This window comes from Chenopodium album, chromosome 2, assembly GCF_948465745.1.
Source record: "Chenopodium album chromosome 2, dcCheAlbu1.1, whole genome shotgun sequence".
NCBI classification, from domain to species: domain Eukaryota; kingdom Viridiplantae; phylum Streptophyta; class Magnoliopsida; order Caryophyllales; family Amaranthaceae; genus Chenopodium; species Chenopodium album.
Genome location: NC_137835.1, coordinates 48,291,692 through 48,311,936, shown reverse-complemented (window position 1 = coordinate 48,311,936; position 20,245 = coordinate 48,291,692). Strand labels below are relative to the sequence as shown.

At 34.5% G+C, this 20,245-nt stretch overlaps 1 protein-coding gene and 1 long non-coding RNA gene across 2 annotated transcripts; one reads left to right on the top strand and one right to left on the bottom strand.

Moving 5' to 3' along the window:
- Positions 1-6,849: 6,849 nt before the first annotated feature.
- Positions 6,850-12,421, bottom strand: LOC145585836 (uncharacterized). Its single transcript, XR_014100734.1, has 3 exons — positions 10,365-12,421; positions 7,468-7,708; positions 6,850-7,362 (listed from the first exon to the last, which is right to left on the bottom strand). It is a non-coding gene; the product is annotated as an uncharacterized LOC145585836 (long non-coding RNA).
- A 276-nt stretch (positions 12,422-12,697) lies between these two features.
- Positions 12,698-19,628, top strand: LOC145598540 (hsp70 nucleotide exchange factor FES1-like). Its single transcript, XM_081654917.1, has 6 exons — positions 12,698-12,900; positions 14,691-14,833; positions 14,942-14,992; positions 18,308-18,529; positions 18,657-18,759; positions 18,868-19,628. The coding sequence occupies exons 1-6, from the start codon at positions 12,815-12,817 to the stop codon at positions 19,454-19,456; spliced, it is 1,194 nt and encodes a 397-aa protein (XP_081511043.1). The 5' UTR covers positions 12,698-12,814; the 3' UTR covers positions 19,457-19,628.
- Positions 19,629-20,245: the final 617 nt, after the last annotated feature.

The window sequence follows — 20,245 nt, the reverse complement described above, 5'->3', positions numbered from 1 at the left end:
ATCATAAAGCTCTTTTGCTCAGAGACGCGTGGGCATCCTATAAAGCTCTTTTGTTCAGAGACGCGTGGACATATCATAAAGCTCTTTTACTTAGAGACGCGTGGACATTCCTTTCAAGCTCTTTTGCTCAGAGACGCGTGGGCATCCTATTGAAGCTCCATTGTTCAGTGACGAGTGAACATTCCTAAACAAAAAGCTCTTTGTTCAGAGACGCGTGGAAATTTATCTCAAATCTCTTTTGTTCAGAGACGCGTGGACATTTCTTTCAAAGCTCTCTTGTTTAGAGACGAGTGAACCTTCCTAAAAAAAGGAAGAAGCTCTTTTGTTCAGAGATGAGTGAACATCGACAGCAGCGAAGCGTGACCACAACATCAACAACAGTGAAGCTGAAGATGGCTACAAGCAGTCACCTTCAACAACGCACCCTAGAATGTGGAGAGTTGTCAAAAACAATAGAAGATGGCAACAAGCGGAGTTATATTCGATGGTGTTCCCTAAGATGTGGAAGACTATCACAACAGAAATTGAAGGCATCTACAAGCGGAGCAGTCTTCAGGCGATATCCCCTAGCTTGAGGAAGATCGTCAAACAAAAATTGGTTTCCCTAGAGGCGTGTGCTCGACGGTGCAAGATACGCGTTTTTTAACTCTTTTATTTGTTTAACTAACGCTAGTTTGCAGGTATCGACATTATAAGAATGATTTAGGATCGCAGAACGTTCTGAATCATTCTCCGTCCCTATCGCTACTTTGACTTTTGTTTTCGAAACTTGCATTTCTCTAAAATCAGTCAAAGTGGGGCTTCTGTAGACACCCAAATGTGTCTCCCCAAAACCAAACCTAGTTATGAATACCTTCACGTCATTTGATTATCGAACAAAATGAAAGTGTGAAAAGTCTATGATGTGGTTGTTTTTATTCAAATATCTCTCTTTATGTTTTTGAAAATATTTCTTTTTTCACTCTATTTATGAAAATAGCCAGTCCAATTTATTTTGGTCCATGATAAGGGTCCGATAATAGTGTAGTTGGGTTGGGCTCGAAAAGAGTTTTCCAACGATGTATTATAAGTCCAATTCCGATAAATAATGAGGACGTTATGGATTAAATTAAATTTATCCCAAAATGAATTTTATATGTGGCTCAATGATCTAGAGAAGGGCCTATTAATTATTATTCCTAAAGTTATTAGGATATTTTAATCTTCTAGAATAATATAGAAGGTTATTTTTGATTCTAAATGAAAGAAGGATTAATAATTATATTTTAAAGAGTTTTAATTGTCAAACAACGCATTCGAAAACTTGACAACGTTGCGATCCTGAAAAAATCTTTACCAAGGAACTGACAATAGGGCAAAAGATGATTACTTTTTTGATAAACCCTAACACACAAACAAACCCTAAACGCAATCAAATAACTAAACTAACAAAAACTAACGACTCTACCATATGGAGACGGGCAAATATTTACACTAGTGTAGATTTATTGAAACCTATTAGAGCCTAAACGACCAAGATTTTGGATAAACTCTAGAAAAGAGGAGGAGAGAAGAACTTGATGACTTCTTTATACGCAATCATTTTTAATTGTCTTTCAAATGGAGTATTATTAAATTTTGCAAAAAAGTAATAATAAATTGATTCATATAAGATGTTTAAGAAATTACTTTTTTAAAAAAAAAAAAAACTTAAATTTTTTTCCAATTCCCTTAGCTAATATTTTTTTTCAATTTCAATATGACTATAAATTCAAATTAATTATAATTTTGTTTCCGAGATTTTACTACTACGTATATATTATTACAAATTAAGGACTTATAGAGTATTGTACAACAATAAAATAATGTTGTGCTTGACAATTATATCATGTCTAATTATAAGAAAAGGTAAAATATCAATTAATTTTAGCCTAATATTAGGAAAAGGTAAAATATCATATGTTGTTTGATTAATTTTTGATGTTTATTAATTAAAAAGTTTATTTATAAATAAGTATTTACTAATTTGGCCACTAGCTAGACTAGATCAAAACAAGCCCCGCCTGAAAAAATTCTCGGATTTAGGCAACCCAAAAAATCCATTTTGGTTTAATTTTTTTGCTTGCCTATTAATTTAAATTATGACATTATAATTTCTATATTTAATGTGTTTACTTATCAAATTTTATTTGTTGGATATTCTTACAAAAATTAGACTTATCGTGCATGACACGGACCTTAAGCTACTTTTATTTGTTAATACTTTGTAAACCGTGCATGACACTAGCGTTCTCCATATCATACTTCCTCCGTTTTGATTTAGTTGCAACACAACCTTTTGGCACGTATGTTAAGAAAGATATTATACTGGGTAAACGGATGAATTAATTTACAAAATTTTAACACCTATAAGAAGCAAGGGATATGTTGCTACGATTTACATTTCATAGCTTAATTCATTCGTTTACCTATTTTAATCACCTCATCGATAAGCGTGATAAATGATGTGTTGCTATTATAAAAAACGGAGGAAGTTTTTTTTAAAAATTTCATATTCTATCCTCCCCACTTTATACTGAGTGTTTTCCCATAATAATGTTCCAACTATTAGCAATTCCATAAATACAGCTACAATTTTACTATTTCCCAATTTACTGTCCACGTCACTATTTAGTATAATTTTATTATTTTTTAAAAAAAAGTTTAACCCAAAACCACCAACTCAAGTGGCGTTTTCAATGTATATGAAAAAAAAAATTAATTACAGAGTAGTTTTTAGAAAATGAGTACAGAAGAATAATATTGTAATCCATCTTCAATGATTCATTCCCTTTATAAAAATTCTAAGGTAACGAACAACATGAAGAAAATGAAATTGAGGCAAAATTACTTAAACTCCTCCAAATCAAACACAAAAAATGAAAAACAAAATCAAATCTTAATTTAATTAGTGAAAAAAAAACAAAGTAATCTGATTTTAGAGAGAGAAGGGGAAGAACAAGAGAGAGAAGGGGATGAACATGAGAGAGAGCAGAGAAGTTGTTCGACCAATTGGTGTTAGATCTTAGCTTCTCTGTGCTAAAACCCGATAACCTCGCCGCACCAGGGTGTTAGACCACCTCCACCCGCCGCCTAACTCGCTGAAACTTCGTCCCACCACCAATTTAGTGTTTCGTACCTCCACATTGTCAATAAGATGTTTTTACCCCATGAAGCTTTAATTATCCATGCCCAAAAATTCCACCCACAAACTTGATTTAATTTTAGATGATGTGAAATTGAAAATAAAATTTGAAGATTGAATGAGAGTAGTTTGAGAGCAGTGGCGGATCCAGGATTTTCGAACTTATGAGTCACCATCAATAATTGATCACTTGTTTCAATCCAAAAATTATATAAAAAAAATTATATTTCACCAAATGATTTCAATCCAAAAATAGGATATAAAAATACATACTATAAAACTATTACATTAAACTAACTTTATGATTTTTTTACTTAAAAACAAGAATTATTATTAAAAAAAAAAAAAGTTAGATAACTTAAGAGACCGGTTATTGAATATAACAGGTTTCTTTAATGAAATATGAAAGCAGCAAAAAAAATAATTCTAATTCAATGGCTGACAAAAAGAGACCATAACAGGTCTCTAATGATGTGGAGGCAATAGCAGCAACAAAGAGACCACCTATCTGATATTTTAATAGGCGGTCTCTTTGATATTTAAAAAATTGACAGTGGGGTAATCTCAAATAGAAGCAACAAAGAGACCGCCTATCTGTAATAGGCGGTCTCTTAGATTTTTTTTTTTTTTTTTTTGTGTGCTGGTGAGTGACTCACTGTGCACCTTAATAGATCCTCCCCTGTTTGAGAGGGGATAATGGCAATGGTTCTCCTTGGTTATAACGACATAATTAGAGAAAGAAAAAGAAGTCAGAATGAAAAGCTTTAATTTTTTTTAAAAAAAAATAATAGGTGGAAAACCGCTACTTAGGTCATGTTTGGCAAAAGTAGCGGTAGAGGGTAGCGGGTAGCTGTTGAGTAGCGGGTAGCTGTCAACAAGTAGCGGGTGAAGGTTAGCTGTCAAAGTAGTTGTTGATAGTATGAGTGTTTGGTAAATTTAGCGGTTGGATTATGTAAAAATAATAAAATTTACAAATTAAATAGTTACTTTATTATAAAATCGGTAAATAAAAGTCATAAATAATAAAGGCCCTAATAATAATAATAATAATAATAATAATAATAATAATAATAATAATAATAATAATAATTACATAGGTACTAGTATAAAAAAAAATACATTTATCCTCATCATAAAAAACAATACTAATAATAACAACAACAACAACAACAACAACAACAACAACAACAACAACAACAACAATAATAATAAACAAAGCAATTCGATAAAAGAGACTACTGGTGTTTCTTATAATAATCGACGTCTCTCATTTCTCGCCTTCCATAAAGCAGCTGCTATTTTGTCACGGATGATTTTCATTTCAGTGCAACTTTCTGTGCAATTTTGACCTTGGGGAGTAACACGGACATCAGGAAGCTCACATGATGGTATAAAATTAGGATAATCCTCTAACACTCGAAAAAGGGGATCTTCTGGAGAATTTATTCGAATGTAGTTATGTAGTGCAAATGTTGCAACCACAATCCGTATTTGTGTCTCAATGCTAAATTGTGGCATACTTCTTAGTATCTTCCACCTTTGCTTCAAAACTCCGAAACATCTCTCAATGCAACTTCGAAGAGATGAGTGCCAACGATTAAAAGTTTCACGCTCATTTTTTGGAGGCTCGTTTTCAAATTGTGACTTATGGTATCTTGTCTTCGGATATGGTACAAGATAACCTTTTCGATCTGGATACCCTTTGTCGGCCAAATAGTACTTACCTATCACAAATTCACAATATAAATGATATTAACATAAACTACCTAATAATTACCTGAAGATAATATATACTATAATTTCAAAGAATTATGCACACCTTCAGGCGGTTTAGGAAACTTAAAAGCTGGAGATTCAATTGCATGAAGAAATACACGAGTATCATGCACGGAACCTTCCCAACCCGCTGATACAAACGTGAAACACATATCAAAATCACATGCAGCTAATACATTAAATGTAGGAATTCCTTTTCTTCCTCTATAAGGCATTTGTAGAGCCTCCGGTATACATGCCTCTATATGTGTACCATCAATACATCCAATACAATCCTGAAATACAATCAATATTAGTCTTTCATATCAAAACTGTACATAATCTAATGACATAATCTAATGACAACACTACCAAAAAAAAAAAGGAAAAAGATTACCTTAAAATAAGGCATATATCTTGCATCTGTTGTTATTTTTGCCGGCACTTGTGTAAAAGTTGGATCATATGGTCTTATAATATCATATGCAAGCCCCTTGAATTTTCGTCAAGAAATTGAATTGAGGACATCATGAAATGCCCTACTTATAGTTTCACCGAAACGTTGAAAACGCTCACCAAGAACTCTATTTGACGCACCTTGAGCAATTGCATATAAAAATATGCCAACTTTCTCGTGAATAGACATATTACAACTAGATTTCAGTCCATATTTCGATGATAGATCATTACACAATCTTAAAAATAATTGTGGCTCCATTCTAAATGCATTGACACATCGAATAGGATTGCCAATCAACATTTCTTTTACCCACATCTCTCCTGTTAGAATTGAAGTCATGCATGGTTCTTTATATATGTATTTATAAAAATATGTAGACATCAAATATATTGTAAATGCAATTGTAATCCAAAGTTTGCGCATTCTTTCCTCATCAATACCCATATTAATAACAAACCTGCCAATTATAAAAATAAGTCATGAATAAAACTATCATAAAAAGTACTGAAAAATTTCACTAGGAAAAACATACATAACACAAATAATCCAAGTATTTCACATAGAACAAATCTAAATTTTTATTTTACCACTAGAGAAAACAAAAAAACATTTTTTTTTTCTAAACTAATACTAGTTATTACCCTTAATATATAGATATGCTAACCACTTAGCTCTGCTATCATCATCCTCCATACTCAAAAAAATCTCTCTTTTAGTTGCATCTCCAATGACAGTAGTAGCAAAGCACCAAAACTCACTATGTTTCTCCAAATACTCATTTTCCACCATACGACTTATGGTATTCATTGCTGTGGAAATTGTGGACACATTTGATGTACTACTTTGACTAATTCGCTTAACACATTCTGTCATTTCAATAATTCCCTTAGATATCATTGCAGATCCCGCTGATTATCTTCTTATACGTTTCACTTGACCACTATTAGACTTTAATGGAAGCTGCTTTTGAATCTTATTAGAAGGACGAGTGTCATTGTTTACAGCTTCACTAGTCACTTGTGATGACCTACTTCCCGAATAGAGTTGTTTATGGACGGGTCAACCCGCTAAACCCGCCCAACCCGGCCCGCAATATAAGCGGGCTTGGACAACCATTTTGAAAAAAATTGAAAATTTGGGCGGGCTAGGCCCGGCCCGTTAATATAAATGGGCGGACACGGACAAGACAATATGTACTGTGGGCTAGCCCGCCCGACCCGTTTATTTCAAAAAGTAATAGTTTAATGATTTTTTAGTTAGTTGAATATGTAGTATATTTTAGAAAATAAATACAAAGAGACTATATTGGACTCTAACCTATTATTAGCTACAACTATTTATTTCAATTTTATATTTAATCATTATACTTGTATTAAATAAGTTCATTCTTTTCTTTTTTTCACTAACATATGTCACAAGTTAAATATGTTTTTTTTCTAGTATCATTAGTGATCAAGAAATTTTTAAGATATATAAAAAAAAAAAAAAAATAAGTGTTAGATATATGTAAAACAAATATTTTAGGCCCGCGGGCAAGCCCGGCCCATTAATAGAGCGGGCTTGGACAATTTATCAAGCCCGCATAAAAGGGCTTGGGTTAGCTACAATTAGCCCGTTGGACAAAAAATGAAGTATAGGCCCGGCCCGTTTCCCGTCCAAGCCCGCAAACGATCACCTCTATTCCCGAACTACCTAAGTTAGCATCATTATGTGCTTGCTCTATAAAATGTTGAAAAAAATTCTCCTCATCATTAAGTAAATCTTGAGCATATTGGTCACTTGGAAAATAGTTATCACCACCATCATTATCAATATTCCCTTCCTCTAAATTTTCATTTTGTATAGTAAGATCTTCAATGGGGTCTATTGAGGGCACATAAACATTCTCTCCTGTTGCATAAGAATCTCCAAACAATTGTTCCCACTTTTGTTCAAGCTCCAAGTTTACACCCCTTAGTCGAAACCTTTGGAAATCTGAATTTTCCTACATTAAATTATTATAAAAATTAAAATGTTATTAAAAATAATTTCATACTATAATTGTTAAAATGAAGATTATATAATAGATTAAATTGTGAATTTTACACACCTTGATTTTTCTTTGCCACCATTCATTTGTAGCGTCAATTTTTTCCGACTTTGGATCCCATCCTATACCTGTCTCTGATTGTTATAAGTTTTTCCAAAGACGCCAATCTTTTCTCATTGTGTCATATTTGTTCTTGCAAGTATTTGAATTACTTAATCCACTTAAAACTACCGCCACTGCCTCGTGTTTCACCGCCCCGTGTTTCCTTTGTTATTTTTTTTTTACTCGATGATGAGGCCATCTAACCACCAAGCACATAAAATCATCAATTCAACCAAGTATTAACAAAATAGCACATACACCACATATTTTAAGTTCAATAACAAATATTTAATACTTTCTGATTTTTTCAACTCTGATTTCAATTTATAGGTAAGGCCTAGCATATAAGAATAATAGACATTACAAGCTTGCTTTGTTTGACCATAAATTATAAGATACAAGCTAAGGTCAGAACATAGGAGTAAATCAACCATTAGTATAATCACTTCTAAAACCTTAAAGAGCTATGACTGAAAAATCAATAATTACAAAGACCATATATTGAAAAAAAAAATTAGCATAATCTTGAATAATTGGTAGTGGCAAAAACAAATTGATGTGTCTATTTTATATAGTATTTTACCCCCGTCCCTTGGTCATAATTAGTAGTGTTATTGGCTCTTTAGAGCCACTTTTATTACTAATTGGTGTTTTCTAGTGTTTTCATAGATTTGGTTGACTTTTGCAGGGATTTATACTTTTGGAGTATTTTCCCGAGATATTTTGGAGCAATCACGAACATTGGAGAAGCACGACCAGATTTTATAGCCCATGGCCGGTTAGAGCCATCGAACCGGTGATTAAGGGCTTGGTATGTGTGATACCGGGGCATTTGGACCGAGTATTCAAGACCCAAAGAGGAAACCCAGATTGGCCCGAAGAATTGGAGCCCAATCGTAGTCCAAATAGTGGCCCAAGAGAGCCGCCCGGCCAAAAAGGATGGCGCCCGGAGGCGCGCCCCGCCGGGCGGGAGAAGCAAAGGTCGGCGCCCGGCCAAAGAGGCTGGCGCCCGAAGGCGCGCCCGATCGGGCGGTGCCTCGCCCGATCGGGCGCGTGTTATTGTTAGGAGACGATTAACATCGTTTAAGTTTGTTTTAGTTTAGGATTCTTAAGGAGTATAAATACTTCTCCGTAAAACGAATTTAGTACTTCTTTACCTTCTTTTTACTCTTTCTCAATTTTTGGGGGAGACTTTCTCTCTCTAACTCTTTTCTCTCTCCTCTTAAACTCTTATAGTATTATTTTCTCTCTATATAACTCTTGGTTTAATTTCAGTAATTTATTCTCTTTTTTTTATCATGTCTCCTCTAATTGTCTTGATTAGTTTAGTTTTAATTATGTGTGAGTAGTTTTCTTTCTAGGGTTTGTGGGGATCCATAAATAATATGAAGGGGTAATTTATTGTTGTTAATTATCAATGCTAGATTAATTTCCTATTGATTGAATTAATGCTCTGTGACTAGATTAGACCTGATCTTTTATGAATGAGTTTGACAACATTGATTCGAGATTCGACAGATGAGAATTAATGTTTAGGTCTAGTTTCAATAGGCAGATTAATTAACAAATGGTTAAGTCGAGATTCAAGAGATGAGATTTAATACCGGTAAATTAATTGTGTGATTGTAATACGTAGCGAAAGCCCTTTACAATCTGGTTAATTGATGCATTGATGATTGACTATTATTGATTATTGGTATTGCATGATAATTTCTTATTGAATTGTTTTAACGTTTTACAATTGCGGCTTGTAAAAGTATAGCAATATTAAATTGATGAATCGAGTAGATGTTAATTTGATATTAAAGGCTATTTTCAATAAGAACTTAGATCTAGTAAATTGCGAAAGCCTGTTAGATCTATGGTGATTAATAAATTGCGAGAGCCTGTTAATCGTGTTATTTATGCAATGTTAATGATTGATTACTGTAGGGAATAGTTTCAAGCCTTAAAATCCCACTAGCTTGAACCCCATTGTGATCATACACTAAAGTACGGTGGCGTCCAAAAGGGAAGAAGATAGAGCAAAAGAGTCGCCAACAAGTTTTTAAGGAACTTGTAAACCATCACGAGGTGAAGGTTACACCCCTTAACGATCCAAGAGATCGTCAACTCCATCAGGTCATGAACCAAATAAGGGTTCGGGGATGAAGGTACAAATCCAACCTAAAAGAGATTGAACCTGCCCTAATAATAGGCCTCTACTTTATTCTGATCGTATTCATGTGCACTTTCTGACTAACATGCAATCAATAGGATTAACCTAAACCTGTTTAATCTATGTTGGTTGAATATAAATGCACAAATAAACTATTATTGGCGATCACTTGAAATATAATCACAATTAACCCTAACAAGATTATTAATTATTTTATTAAGCGTGGTTGCAAATACCAATTCCCTTTAAATATGCAATAAAAGGTGGGATCAAGCAATAACAATATAAAATATAATGCAACATAATAAATAACAATCAATATCATGAATAATAATTATAAATAAAATAATCATCATCAAAATAATAATAACGATAATATTCACAATCTCATAAATTATAACAATTATAATCATAATCATGTTCATGTTAATATTAAAGCATAATAAAAATAGCAAGATCCTAGGCATGATACTAACAAGATTAATAACAAACCCTAGCATGTCACTAAGAGATAAAAATCAAATCTTTAACCCTAACATGATACTAACATGAATAAATATTAGGAAGAGAATAAAAGGCATCATAGCAATCATATTTAATATTAAAATTACCCTAGACATGATGCTAGGAATATCATAACAACAATATAAACATGATATCTACATCATAATATCAATAAATCAACTAAAGTACTTACTTGGATGCCTCGTACCTCTTTCTAATAACAAAATACACGCGTTAGTAACTTCAAGGAAAATAATAATCAAAGCAATTAAATTAAATAATTGAAAAAGAGATTTGGGACCAAACCCTCAGAAATTAAAACCTTTCACGTCTAGGGCGAAGGCAACTTCGAATATGGCTAGGTGTTTCTAGATCTTGCGAATGCGGAATTTTGTATTAAAAAGCAAAGTTTAGAAAAGAATACTAAAGAATTAATATTATTGAGAATTGATGAAAGAAAGATGATGAATGAATGAATTGCGAAGAATTAGATGAATGGTAATTGGTGAATGATTTGTAAAAATAAAGAGAATTGATGAATGAATTGTAGATTAAAATTGGAGAATAAAGAGAGTTGATGATCGAAAACGGAGTTTTTGATACGATATTTATAGAGAAAATCAGCCAAAAAAGATAATTTAACAAAACAGAGTCTGAAGATCACAAAACAGCATTGGCGCCAGCCCTGGCTAGTTGGCGCCAGCACCAGTGGCTAGCGCCAGGCGCCAATGGCTAGCGTCTGGCGCCAAGCCTGGTTCCAGGCGCCAATGGCTAGCGTCTGGCGCCAAGCCGTTCCAGGCGCCAAGGCCTGGGGTTGGACGCCAAACTGATTTTCAACGCGTTTTCGAAAATCTGATTAATTTACCGTACTGGAAGATAAAATAATATAATTCCTTCGAAAATGCTATTTGATCTTGATTAAAACTCTGAAGAGTCCTAATTGAATTAGAAATGATGAGAACCTTCTAGAATGTTCTAGAAGACTAAAACCATTCCTAATTGCATTAGGAATGATAAATCATATTAGGCCCTCCCCTAGATAATTGGGCCGTACATAAAGCTCAAACCGGGCCCAGTTTAGTAAATTGGCCATAACCTCTCAATATTCATCGGAATTGGGCTTATAATATATCGTTGGAAAGGTCTTTGCAAGCCCCATCCAACTACACCACTATTGGACCCATATCATGGACAAACCATACTGGATTGGCTGTTTTCTTAAAATAAAGTTTTCAAAATCAGGGAGAAAGAGAAAAGAAATAAAACTTTCCGCAACACTAGACCTTTCCACACTTTCGTTTCATTCGATTAAGATTCGACGTGAAAGGTACTCATCACAGGGTTTGGTTCTGGGGAGACACAAATGGGTGTCTACAATTACTATGTTTTACCCTGGAGTATTATTTATTGGTGAACCTATACCCTAGATCCTTTCATATATTATTTTCTCTCTATTCTCAATCTTGGTAGTTTAGTTACTTTTTCGAATATAAATATTGGTTACTTAGATAATTTAGATTATATTAATTAATTAGGAGTAAAAAGACTTGTTTCCCTGTGGAGATCGACCCTACTTCCCTATCTACTTTAGTTAGAGGATTTAGGTATTATTTTTTATTAGGGGATACGACTTTACCCTGTCACAAATCTAATACGAAGTAATAATTATAACACTCGAAACTGGGAATAAATTCTATCAAAATTTCACCAAAGACTCTAATTTATCATCTTGTGTAAAACACACACATACACATAAGCTCAAAAAGAACGTAAACATCAGTTTACACCATGGTTTCAGTTTGATTCATAAGCATAGCATGAAAACCATCAACGAACACTTAACCAATTTCACTTAGTGATCACAGAATAACAATTAGATACCCAAAAGATGAATTAAAGAATACAAAATCATATCATCAATTTAAAAAAAAAAAAAAAAACAGAATAAAAAAAAAAAAATCCAAAAAAAAAACAAGGGATATATTTAAGGAGAGAATTCTTACTTGAACAATGATAAATTGATAATTGGCGATCAAGAGAACTTTGATGATGCAGGAATTTGATAGGAGATGGAACTTTGATGATGGAGGAATTTGGATGATAAATTCAAAAAGTTGTTTGACGTGATAAATAAGAAAAAGTCAGAAATTTGCCTACACCACTACTTTTGTGGGATAAAACGCTTGTTATCCTAACCTTTGTGAAAATCTATCCAACCACTACCTCTACCCGCTACTTACACCGCTACGTTGCCAAACACTACTAATTATACCTACTAGTGTTTTGACCTAGTCAAAACGCTACCCGCTACTCAAAACGCTACCACCAAACAGGCCCTTAATAGGTGAAAAATCGCTACTATAGCGTTTCATACAAAAAATTTTAAAAAAAATAATTTAATTAAGTTGCTGATGTGGACAGTACATTGGGAATATTATAAAAAGTAGCTACATTTGTGGAATTGTAAATTTTCCCAACAATATTAAGGGAAAGCACTCCTTTGTACTCAACTTTATTGAAAAAAATAAATTAATAAGAAATTCAGTCTTCTACAATTGGCTCGAACATTCTTATTTCTCACTCTTCTCAGGGTTTCTGGAATCCCCATCTCTGCAAAACCTCACAAAGTTCTCTTCTGAAATCATGAGTAAAGACAACCCCAATTGGGAAGGACTCCTAAAATGGAGTCTATCTCATTCCGACGGTACTCAACCTCCACGCCAATTAAGGTATCTCATTTTTCCTCTTTGTTTTCTTCAATTTATTTTCACCAGTCTTTGAATTTGATATTAATGTATTCAATCGTTGTTCCGAATGGGAATTTGGGTGTCCTATATTTATGTATTGATTGCTAGTTTTGCAAGCGTTTTCGTGTTTATTGAGTTCCGGGTTTTGAATTGAAATCGGTTGTTTTTGTTATAGAGTGTTTTTACGATTTTCTGTATTAAATGGTGATAAAGAATTTGTTTAGCTATTTTGAAAACGAAAGATTACAACTAATTAGAACTATCAACTTACGTATACTTAATTTAATATTATGCGGTTACTATGCGGCAGATGATGAAGTGATTGCAGGTTTGCTTTATACGAAAGTAATCTGATTATCTGATAGACTATTTATACAACATTACTTCGTACTAAGTACTCGTAAATGATAAGTGTTAAGAAAGGATGGTTTCTTAAAGTTGCAGGATTTCAAGGATTTGACATTTTGACCCATCAACCAAAAACAGAGAAAAAAAAAAAAAAAAAAGCTGAAAGTAAAATTAAAATTAAGCATAAACTATGTGGCCGATGAAGAATCGGTTGCAAGATTTTCCTTTTTTAAACTATTGCTGAGGAAATCTTTGTATTCGAAAGGTTATCAGTTTAGATGTGCTCTTTTTGTAACTGTTCGAGAATTGAAAAACAGATGTGCTGAGTATCCTTGTACACATTTTAAGTATGATACGGAGTAGGACAATAGTACTTCCTCCATTACAAAATATTTGCACAATTTCCAAATATCACATTATTTAAGAAAAAGGAAAGCAGATGTCGAAATGTATACTCTACCATTCTTCACTCCTTTGCAACCCAACCACCGCTACGACCACCGCCACTGACCTTTGCTATTCCACCAACCCACCACACTCATAGTCGCAACTTGCAAATCACTGCCGCCATCATACCACTGCCAAATAAAAGATAAAAGATGTGTGGTCGGATTGACAAGACAACGAGTGTACCACCAAAAGCTTAGGTCTAAATTGATTTTTGCTCAAGGTACTCCATGGTTGCTTCATAATTTTTTCTTGGAATTTTTTGCGTCGGTAATTAAGGCTGTGGGGCACTGGTTTTAAAGATATTGGTGGTGAAGGTCGATTATCAGAGGATGGTGGTTTTGGTGGTGTTGGAAGTCTTAATGAAGGACGGTGGTGGTTAGGAGTGGTTAAGGTATTTCCGTATTTGTCAGGCTGAGGCTGGTTCCTGGTGGTGGTGTTGATGGAGTCTGGTTGTGAGGTTAAAGGAGTAGGAGCAAATGCTGATCACGAATTTTGGCAGCCATGGCAATTGCAAAATTGCAAGGTTTATGATGGTTGTAGAGGGAAAGAAGAGGGTGGAAGTAAAAATTTTAGAGGGCAACTGTAGTTAAATCCATACCATTAGAGGAAATGGTGCAATTATTATAAATTTTCCAAAATTGAAACATGGTGCAATTAAGTATTTTAATCAAGCCCATCACAAAGAGATGCTGAAACAGTAGGAAAAGCGATTATTGAATTGCGTTCTGATGACGGGTGATTCATAGTTTATTCCATCATTTGCCACGTTTTTTTTTTTGTCTTGAATTGATTGTGATCATTTTTTTTGTTAGGGGGGTGGGGGTCAAAGACTGTTTGTGGAGTTTTACTTCTATATTTATTTAGCCAATCTGGCATGTGTTGAATCAATGGGTAAACCAAACCCTCACAGTATTTGCCAGCACAAATGTTCATGCTTTATTCTGGCCTCATGTATTTGATTCTGGGATGACCAGCGAGGAAGACCGAAAATGGTTTATGGAAGCCATGCAGTCACAAACCATTGATGTAGTCAAGCGAATGAAAGAGATAACTCAAGTTATGCAAACTCCAGAGGAAGTTTTAGATTCTCAAGGAGTAAGTCCTGGTGATATTGAAGGTAATGGCGAATGTTTGCCCTGCCTTAGCAATATGATATGCGATATTATACATATCTTCTTTTCATAGCCTGCAAACTTTAATAATTTTTGGTTCTGTTAATCTACAGATATGTTGGATGAGCTGCAAGAGCATGTAGAGTCAATTGATATGGCAAATGGTGAGTTTAAAGATTTGTTTTCTTTTCTGTTTATTTGTTTGTCAATGTCATGCTTATAACAATCTTATATTGCTTGGAATGAGTTCCAAAATGGGCAGTGTTGAAATGACCCCTATGGCATTGGTGTATTTTTCTTGTGACAAATTGATACTTCCTCCGTTCTATTAATATTGCAACAATGGACTTTTTGCACTATTCATCACTCTTGTTTGACCATATAATATGAGTTATACGTTAAGCAAAATATAGGCAAGTGGGATCTTGTTGGATTCGTCTCATATTATACTTTCACAATATCAACTTTTTATAATTTTTACTCTTATACAATTATAGATATTTAGCATATAAAATATGTTTCGGGATGCGTAATTTCCTCCTTGTTGCAATATTAACATAACGGAGGAAGTATGATTTTCTTGTAACCAGTATTAAATTAGATAAAAACTTGTTGTATTGTGGTTTTGCTGACACGAGTTTAGTAAATACGATCATTATTGTTTAGTTATATTCTGTTATTTAGTTTTTAGCTTAGGGTGTTGCATTCCTTCAGTTGCATGAGTTGCTATGTTGTTGTACTTGACTGAAGTTGGATTGCTTCTAGTTTTTTGTTTGAATTGTTTTGGAGAGTTTTTATCCTGTATTTAAGCCTATGTTTGGCAAGTCTTCTGTTGGTTTGCTGAGCTGAACAAATCTTGTTAGATGTATGATGGTGGTGATTTTGTATGTCATTGATGCTGAGAAAAGATGAGCTTAGCTCCCTATTTTCCTATAATAATGATGAAAATTGTCCCATAAAGAGAGATGTTCACCAAATTAGTTAATTGTGCTCCTAACTATGTAAAGAGCATCAATGTATGGATGTTAATGATAAAATTCTTTCCTTAAGCAATGGATGGTACTCTTTATGGTAAAAATATAGATGTGATGTTGTTACTAAGGCAAGTAGTACTTGGAAATCTTGTCTTTGGAGTGAAACATTGGAACGGATATTAACGAATTGGTCTGTTAATTTGGGATCAAAAGTATCCTTCTTTACATGTGATATGTATAGGATTCTATTAAAAATTATATATAAAAAAATATATAGCTGGAGGGATCCGCACTAACATTTAACACCCTTTTTGGTCTTTTGTGCCTTCTGCATCAGTGTAGACAATTTTGTTAATGACTCCATATCAAGGCATATTTGATGCTGGTTAGGTAGAAATGGACTAGTCAAACCTTCTGTTTACTTCAGTTACTGAGCTTGGATGTAATTGCTGTATAGCTGCGTGCAAAGTTTTGATGCCTTATTTGGCAAGTGTTGGTCTGGTAGAATTGCTCCTTTATTAGCATGCTATGTTTATCATTTCTGCATTGAAAGCTGGATAATGAGCAAGGTTAGAGTTAGATTCTGTTGTTTGATTTGAGACCTCTTGTCATAGCCTCTAGCAACTGGTGTTAATAAAAAAGATGAGGTTTTGGGTTTGCCTGCTGGTGGACATGAGGAGGGAGCAGGGTAAGCGTTTCATTTGTAATGGACAAAGAACAAAACTTTGTCAGTTTAATTTAGGACAAGGAAAGACGACTAAAAGGGGCTTAGCGCACGTGAAGCGTTTCTTTCGTAATGGAAAGTCAAAGAACCTAACTTTGTCTGTTTGATTAAGGACAAGGAAAAAATGTATAAGGGGCTCAGGGCTCTTTATCTAAGAATGAGCCAGATCAGCTTCCAAACTCCCTGCCAGCATGGGGGATGCCCATTAAGTCCTTATTGAAAACAAAAGTGCATACTAGAAAGTACTTTTAATTTGACACAGCTCCCTTTAAGTGGAGAAAAAGCAAGTAGATTAATATAAGCCTAGGATTTAACAATAGGATTTGAGTCAAAGCTTCAGAATTCTTCTGTGATATTTGCTTGCTTTGGCTTAGAAAGTCAATCTGCAGTCCCTCTTGGGATCCAAAATCTACATCTTATGAAATTCTGTCTTGTTCTCAAATTAACAGTTTTTGGGCTTTTGGCAGTCCTAAAAAGAAATAGTGATGATTGCTGTAAATGCTGCCCTTGCCAAAAGGCCTCATTTCTGTAATAAGCCAGGTTTGTGAGGGAACCCTCTCAAGTAGGTGCTTCTTGCTTGCCTCAAGCCAGGCAATACTTTTGGCATAGCTAGTGAGACTATATACTTTTAAGATTGCCTCATCAATTGTTGGTATGGAGTGGAGTTTGCCGACAAGCAAGGGGACAAAACACCGGTACTGATTTTGATAGGGCCCAGGATCTTGTGCTAATGTGCAGCTCCCGTTCCGCTTAAAAAACAAACTCTAAGAGACGACCATTCTACTAGTCCTTGCTGGCACTTAAGCCAAGGGAAAGCCCACAACAAAATCCAATAATATGATTTCTCTGTTCCGAGTTGTGTATTTCAAACACATAAGCCAGGTTTAAATCTCAATCACAAATAGAACATGACTTAAGAACCTAGGTGACTCAAGGTTATCGGCTCTATGACCCCACGAGGCATTACTAGTGTAGTGCACAGTACATTAGGCCTGACTATTCTATCATTTTGACAGAATCTGTCTTTGATTTTTGACCTGCCTGTCAAGTGTCAAGACTTGGACACATTGCTAATTAAGTAGAGTTGAAAATATTGTAGCTATACACTTAGATCATTAAAGGAGCTAGGTCACTGTCTAAGAAATTTGGGAAAGACCCATACCCTGTATCTTAAGATTCTTAACTATTATATAGAGAAAAGAATCCATAGAAGCCATTCCATGATAAAAAGCTCGATATTAAGATGAGATTCGCTGCTTTACTGCGTGTAGTTCATTGTGTTCTACTCCTATTTAAAATGGATGAAGTTTTTATTTTAATTAATTTTTCAATTTTTTATATTTTTAATGAATGATGTTCAGCATCCTTAAGTTTTCTCCTCAACATGCATGGTGACTTTGTGCTAGAATCCTTATTTGTAGCAGCAAAACCAGTCTATGTTTTTACTATGACTTGTCTTGTGGTATCTTGTTAGATTCAGCTCAGTGTGAAGTTTCTTATTTTCAACCTTTTATAATTTTGTATGATGCGTAGTTGAAGATGATATTATAAAAGTTCCTAAACTGAAAACTTGAAATTGATGGATCTGCAAATCATGGTTAGAATGAGCAATGATAATTTTTAAGGAATTACATCTAATCTGTGTGCAACATTACAAAAAGGTGAGAATAAAGAAATCATACGATTTCCACACTGCCTTTAAACCCAATGTGTAATATCTTCTTGACATTCCCATTATCGAGGTGGCTTATTTATTTTTCTTGCTTGATTACTTCTGACAGATCTTCATTCGATTGGGGGGTTGTCTCCTCTGCTTGGGTATCTTAAAAATCGGCATGCGAATATACGTGCAAAGGCTGCGGATGTTGTGACAACTGTTGTTCAGAATAATCCCAAGAGTCAACAACTAGTAATGGAAGCAAATGGCTTTGAACCACTTCTTACAAACTTCACTTCAGATCCTGATATGAAAGTGCGTACACAGGCACTGGGTGCTTTATTATGTGAGTCTCCAGCCCCTCCTTTTTTTTTTTTTTTAACCCTATTTACCTTTCATCCACGAGAGTGATTGTTCTTTCCCTTGTCGTGCTGCCTTGAAATATTGATGTGTATTCCTGGTGTTGGTTGCAGCTTTAATCCGTCACAACAAGCCTGGAGTTGCAGCATTTCGCCTTGCAAATGGTTATGCGGCATTGAAAGATGCTTTAAGCTCTGAGAACGTTAGATTTCAAAGGTTTTCATGTTATTATGATGATTTAGGAAGGGAATATCTGAGTATATTTTGCTCTTTGCTAGCTTTTCTGCTATCTGCCGATCCCTTATGGAAGTATGTTTTTTGCAGGAAAGCATTGCATTTGCTTCATTATCTTCTACGGGAAAACCGATCTGATGGCTGTGTAGTAACTGAACTAGGGTTCCCCCGTATCATGATTCACCTTGCTTCTAGTGAGGATACATCTGTTAGAGAAGCTGCCCTACAGGGTTTGCTGGAGCTTGCACGTGGAAAACTTGATGAGACCACTGGTCAATCAATTGAAGCTGATAAATTGAAGCAGCTGCTTGAAGAACGAATTCAAAGTATCAGCACTATGTCACAGGAAGAGCTTGGGGCTGTGAAGGAAGAGAGGCAGCTGATTGACTCACTGTGGAATGCTTTCTACAATGAGCCATCTGCCCTTCGGGAGAAGGGTCTTCTTGTTCTTCCTGGTGAAGACCAAGATTCACCTCCACCAGATGTTGCCAGCAAACACTTTGAACCTCCTCTTCGGGCTTGGGCACCAAAACACAAACCTGAGAAGCCTTCTGAGCCTGCAAAGAAAGAGACTCCTTTGCTCTTAGGTCCTAGTTTTTTTTCGGATTCTGCTTGCATTCAAAGTAGCTCCAATGGAAGTGCTGACAATAGTGAGGGCCCTACAAATGCTTCTTCCTAGGCTGCGTTTCTTTGAAGCTTTTCTTGGTTCAAAATTATTACAAGGTCTTATTTTGGATTTCTTGTTGTAGTTCACTTGATGAAATATAGTTTGCAATGTTAATGGTGAAGCTAATGCAGTATAAATTTGGATTATGGTTTGATAATGCAACTTTGGTTTTCATTTGTGATAAGTGTTTTGTTGTTTCAAGTTTGTTTGAATGTAGATACAAAGGACCTAGCAAGAATTCTGTAAACACTGTTAAATTCAACCATTTAGGGGATAAGCTAATGCAGCATAAATTTGGATTATGGTTGGATTGCTTGTACATTACATTTAGGGGTGCTCATTATTACATGATACCTGAAGAGACATGTATCTGCATTTGCAGCTAGTCAGAAAGTTTGTCATGAATCGAAACCTGCTAAAAACGGTATAGCGCCGTTTTAGAAACATATAGGATGGTAAAATGTACAACTAGGTGACTTAGGATGACAAAAAAAGTAACACTTCATGCATAATAGTACACAAAAAGTATTATTAATACAACTTATGCTTTAATGATATATTAGACCATTTCCAATGGTGAGACTCAAATTTGAGGATTGAAATCTAAAATGAGTTGTTGTTTTATCTTCAATGTTGATACCATACTCACTTCTCAATTTAGCAACTCATGTGAAGCTTAATTTTTCAATGGTGAGACTCTCTAAAATATACAAATGTCACTTTCAATTTATGACTCACCAAATCCATTTCTATTTTATTATCAAATATTGTAAGATTATAAAAAAAAAAAAGTAAAACTTA

Coding starts and splice junctions, on each gene's coding strand:
- LOC145598540 (XM_081654917.1), top strand. CDS start 12,815: ATGAGTAAAGACAACCCCAATTGGGAAGGACTCCTAAAATGGAGTCTA. Junction 18,530..18,656: donor GGCACTGGGTGCTTTATTAT/GTGAGTCTCCAG, acceptor TGTTGGTTGCAG/CTTTAATCCGTCACAACAAG. Junction 18,760..18,867: donor GAGAACGTTAGATTTCAAAG/GTTTTCATGTTA, acceptor TGTTTTTTGCAG/GAAAGCATTGCATTTGCTTC.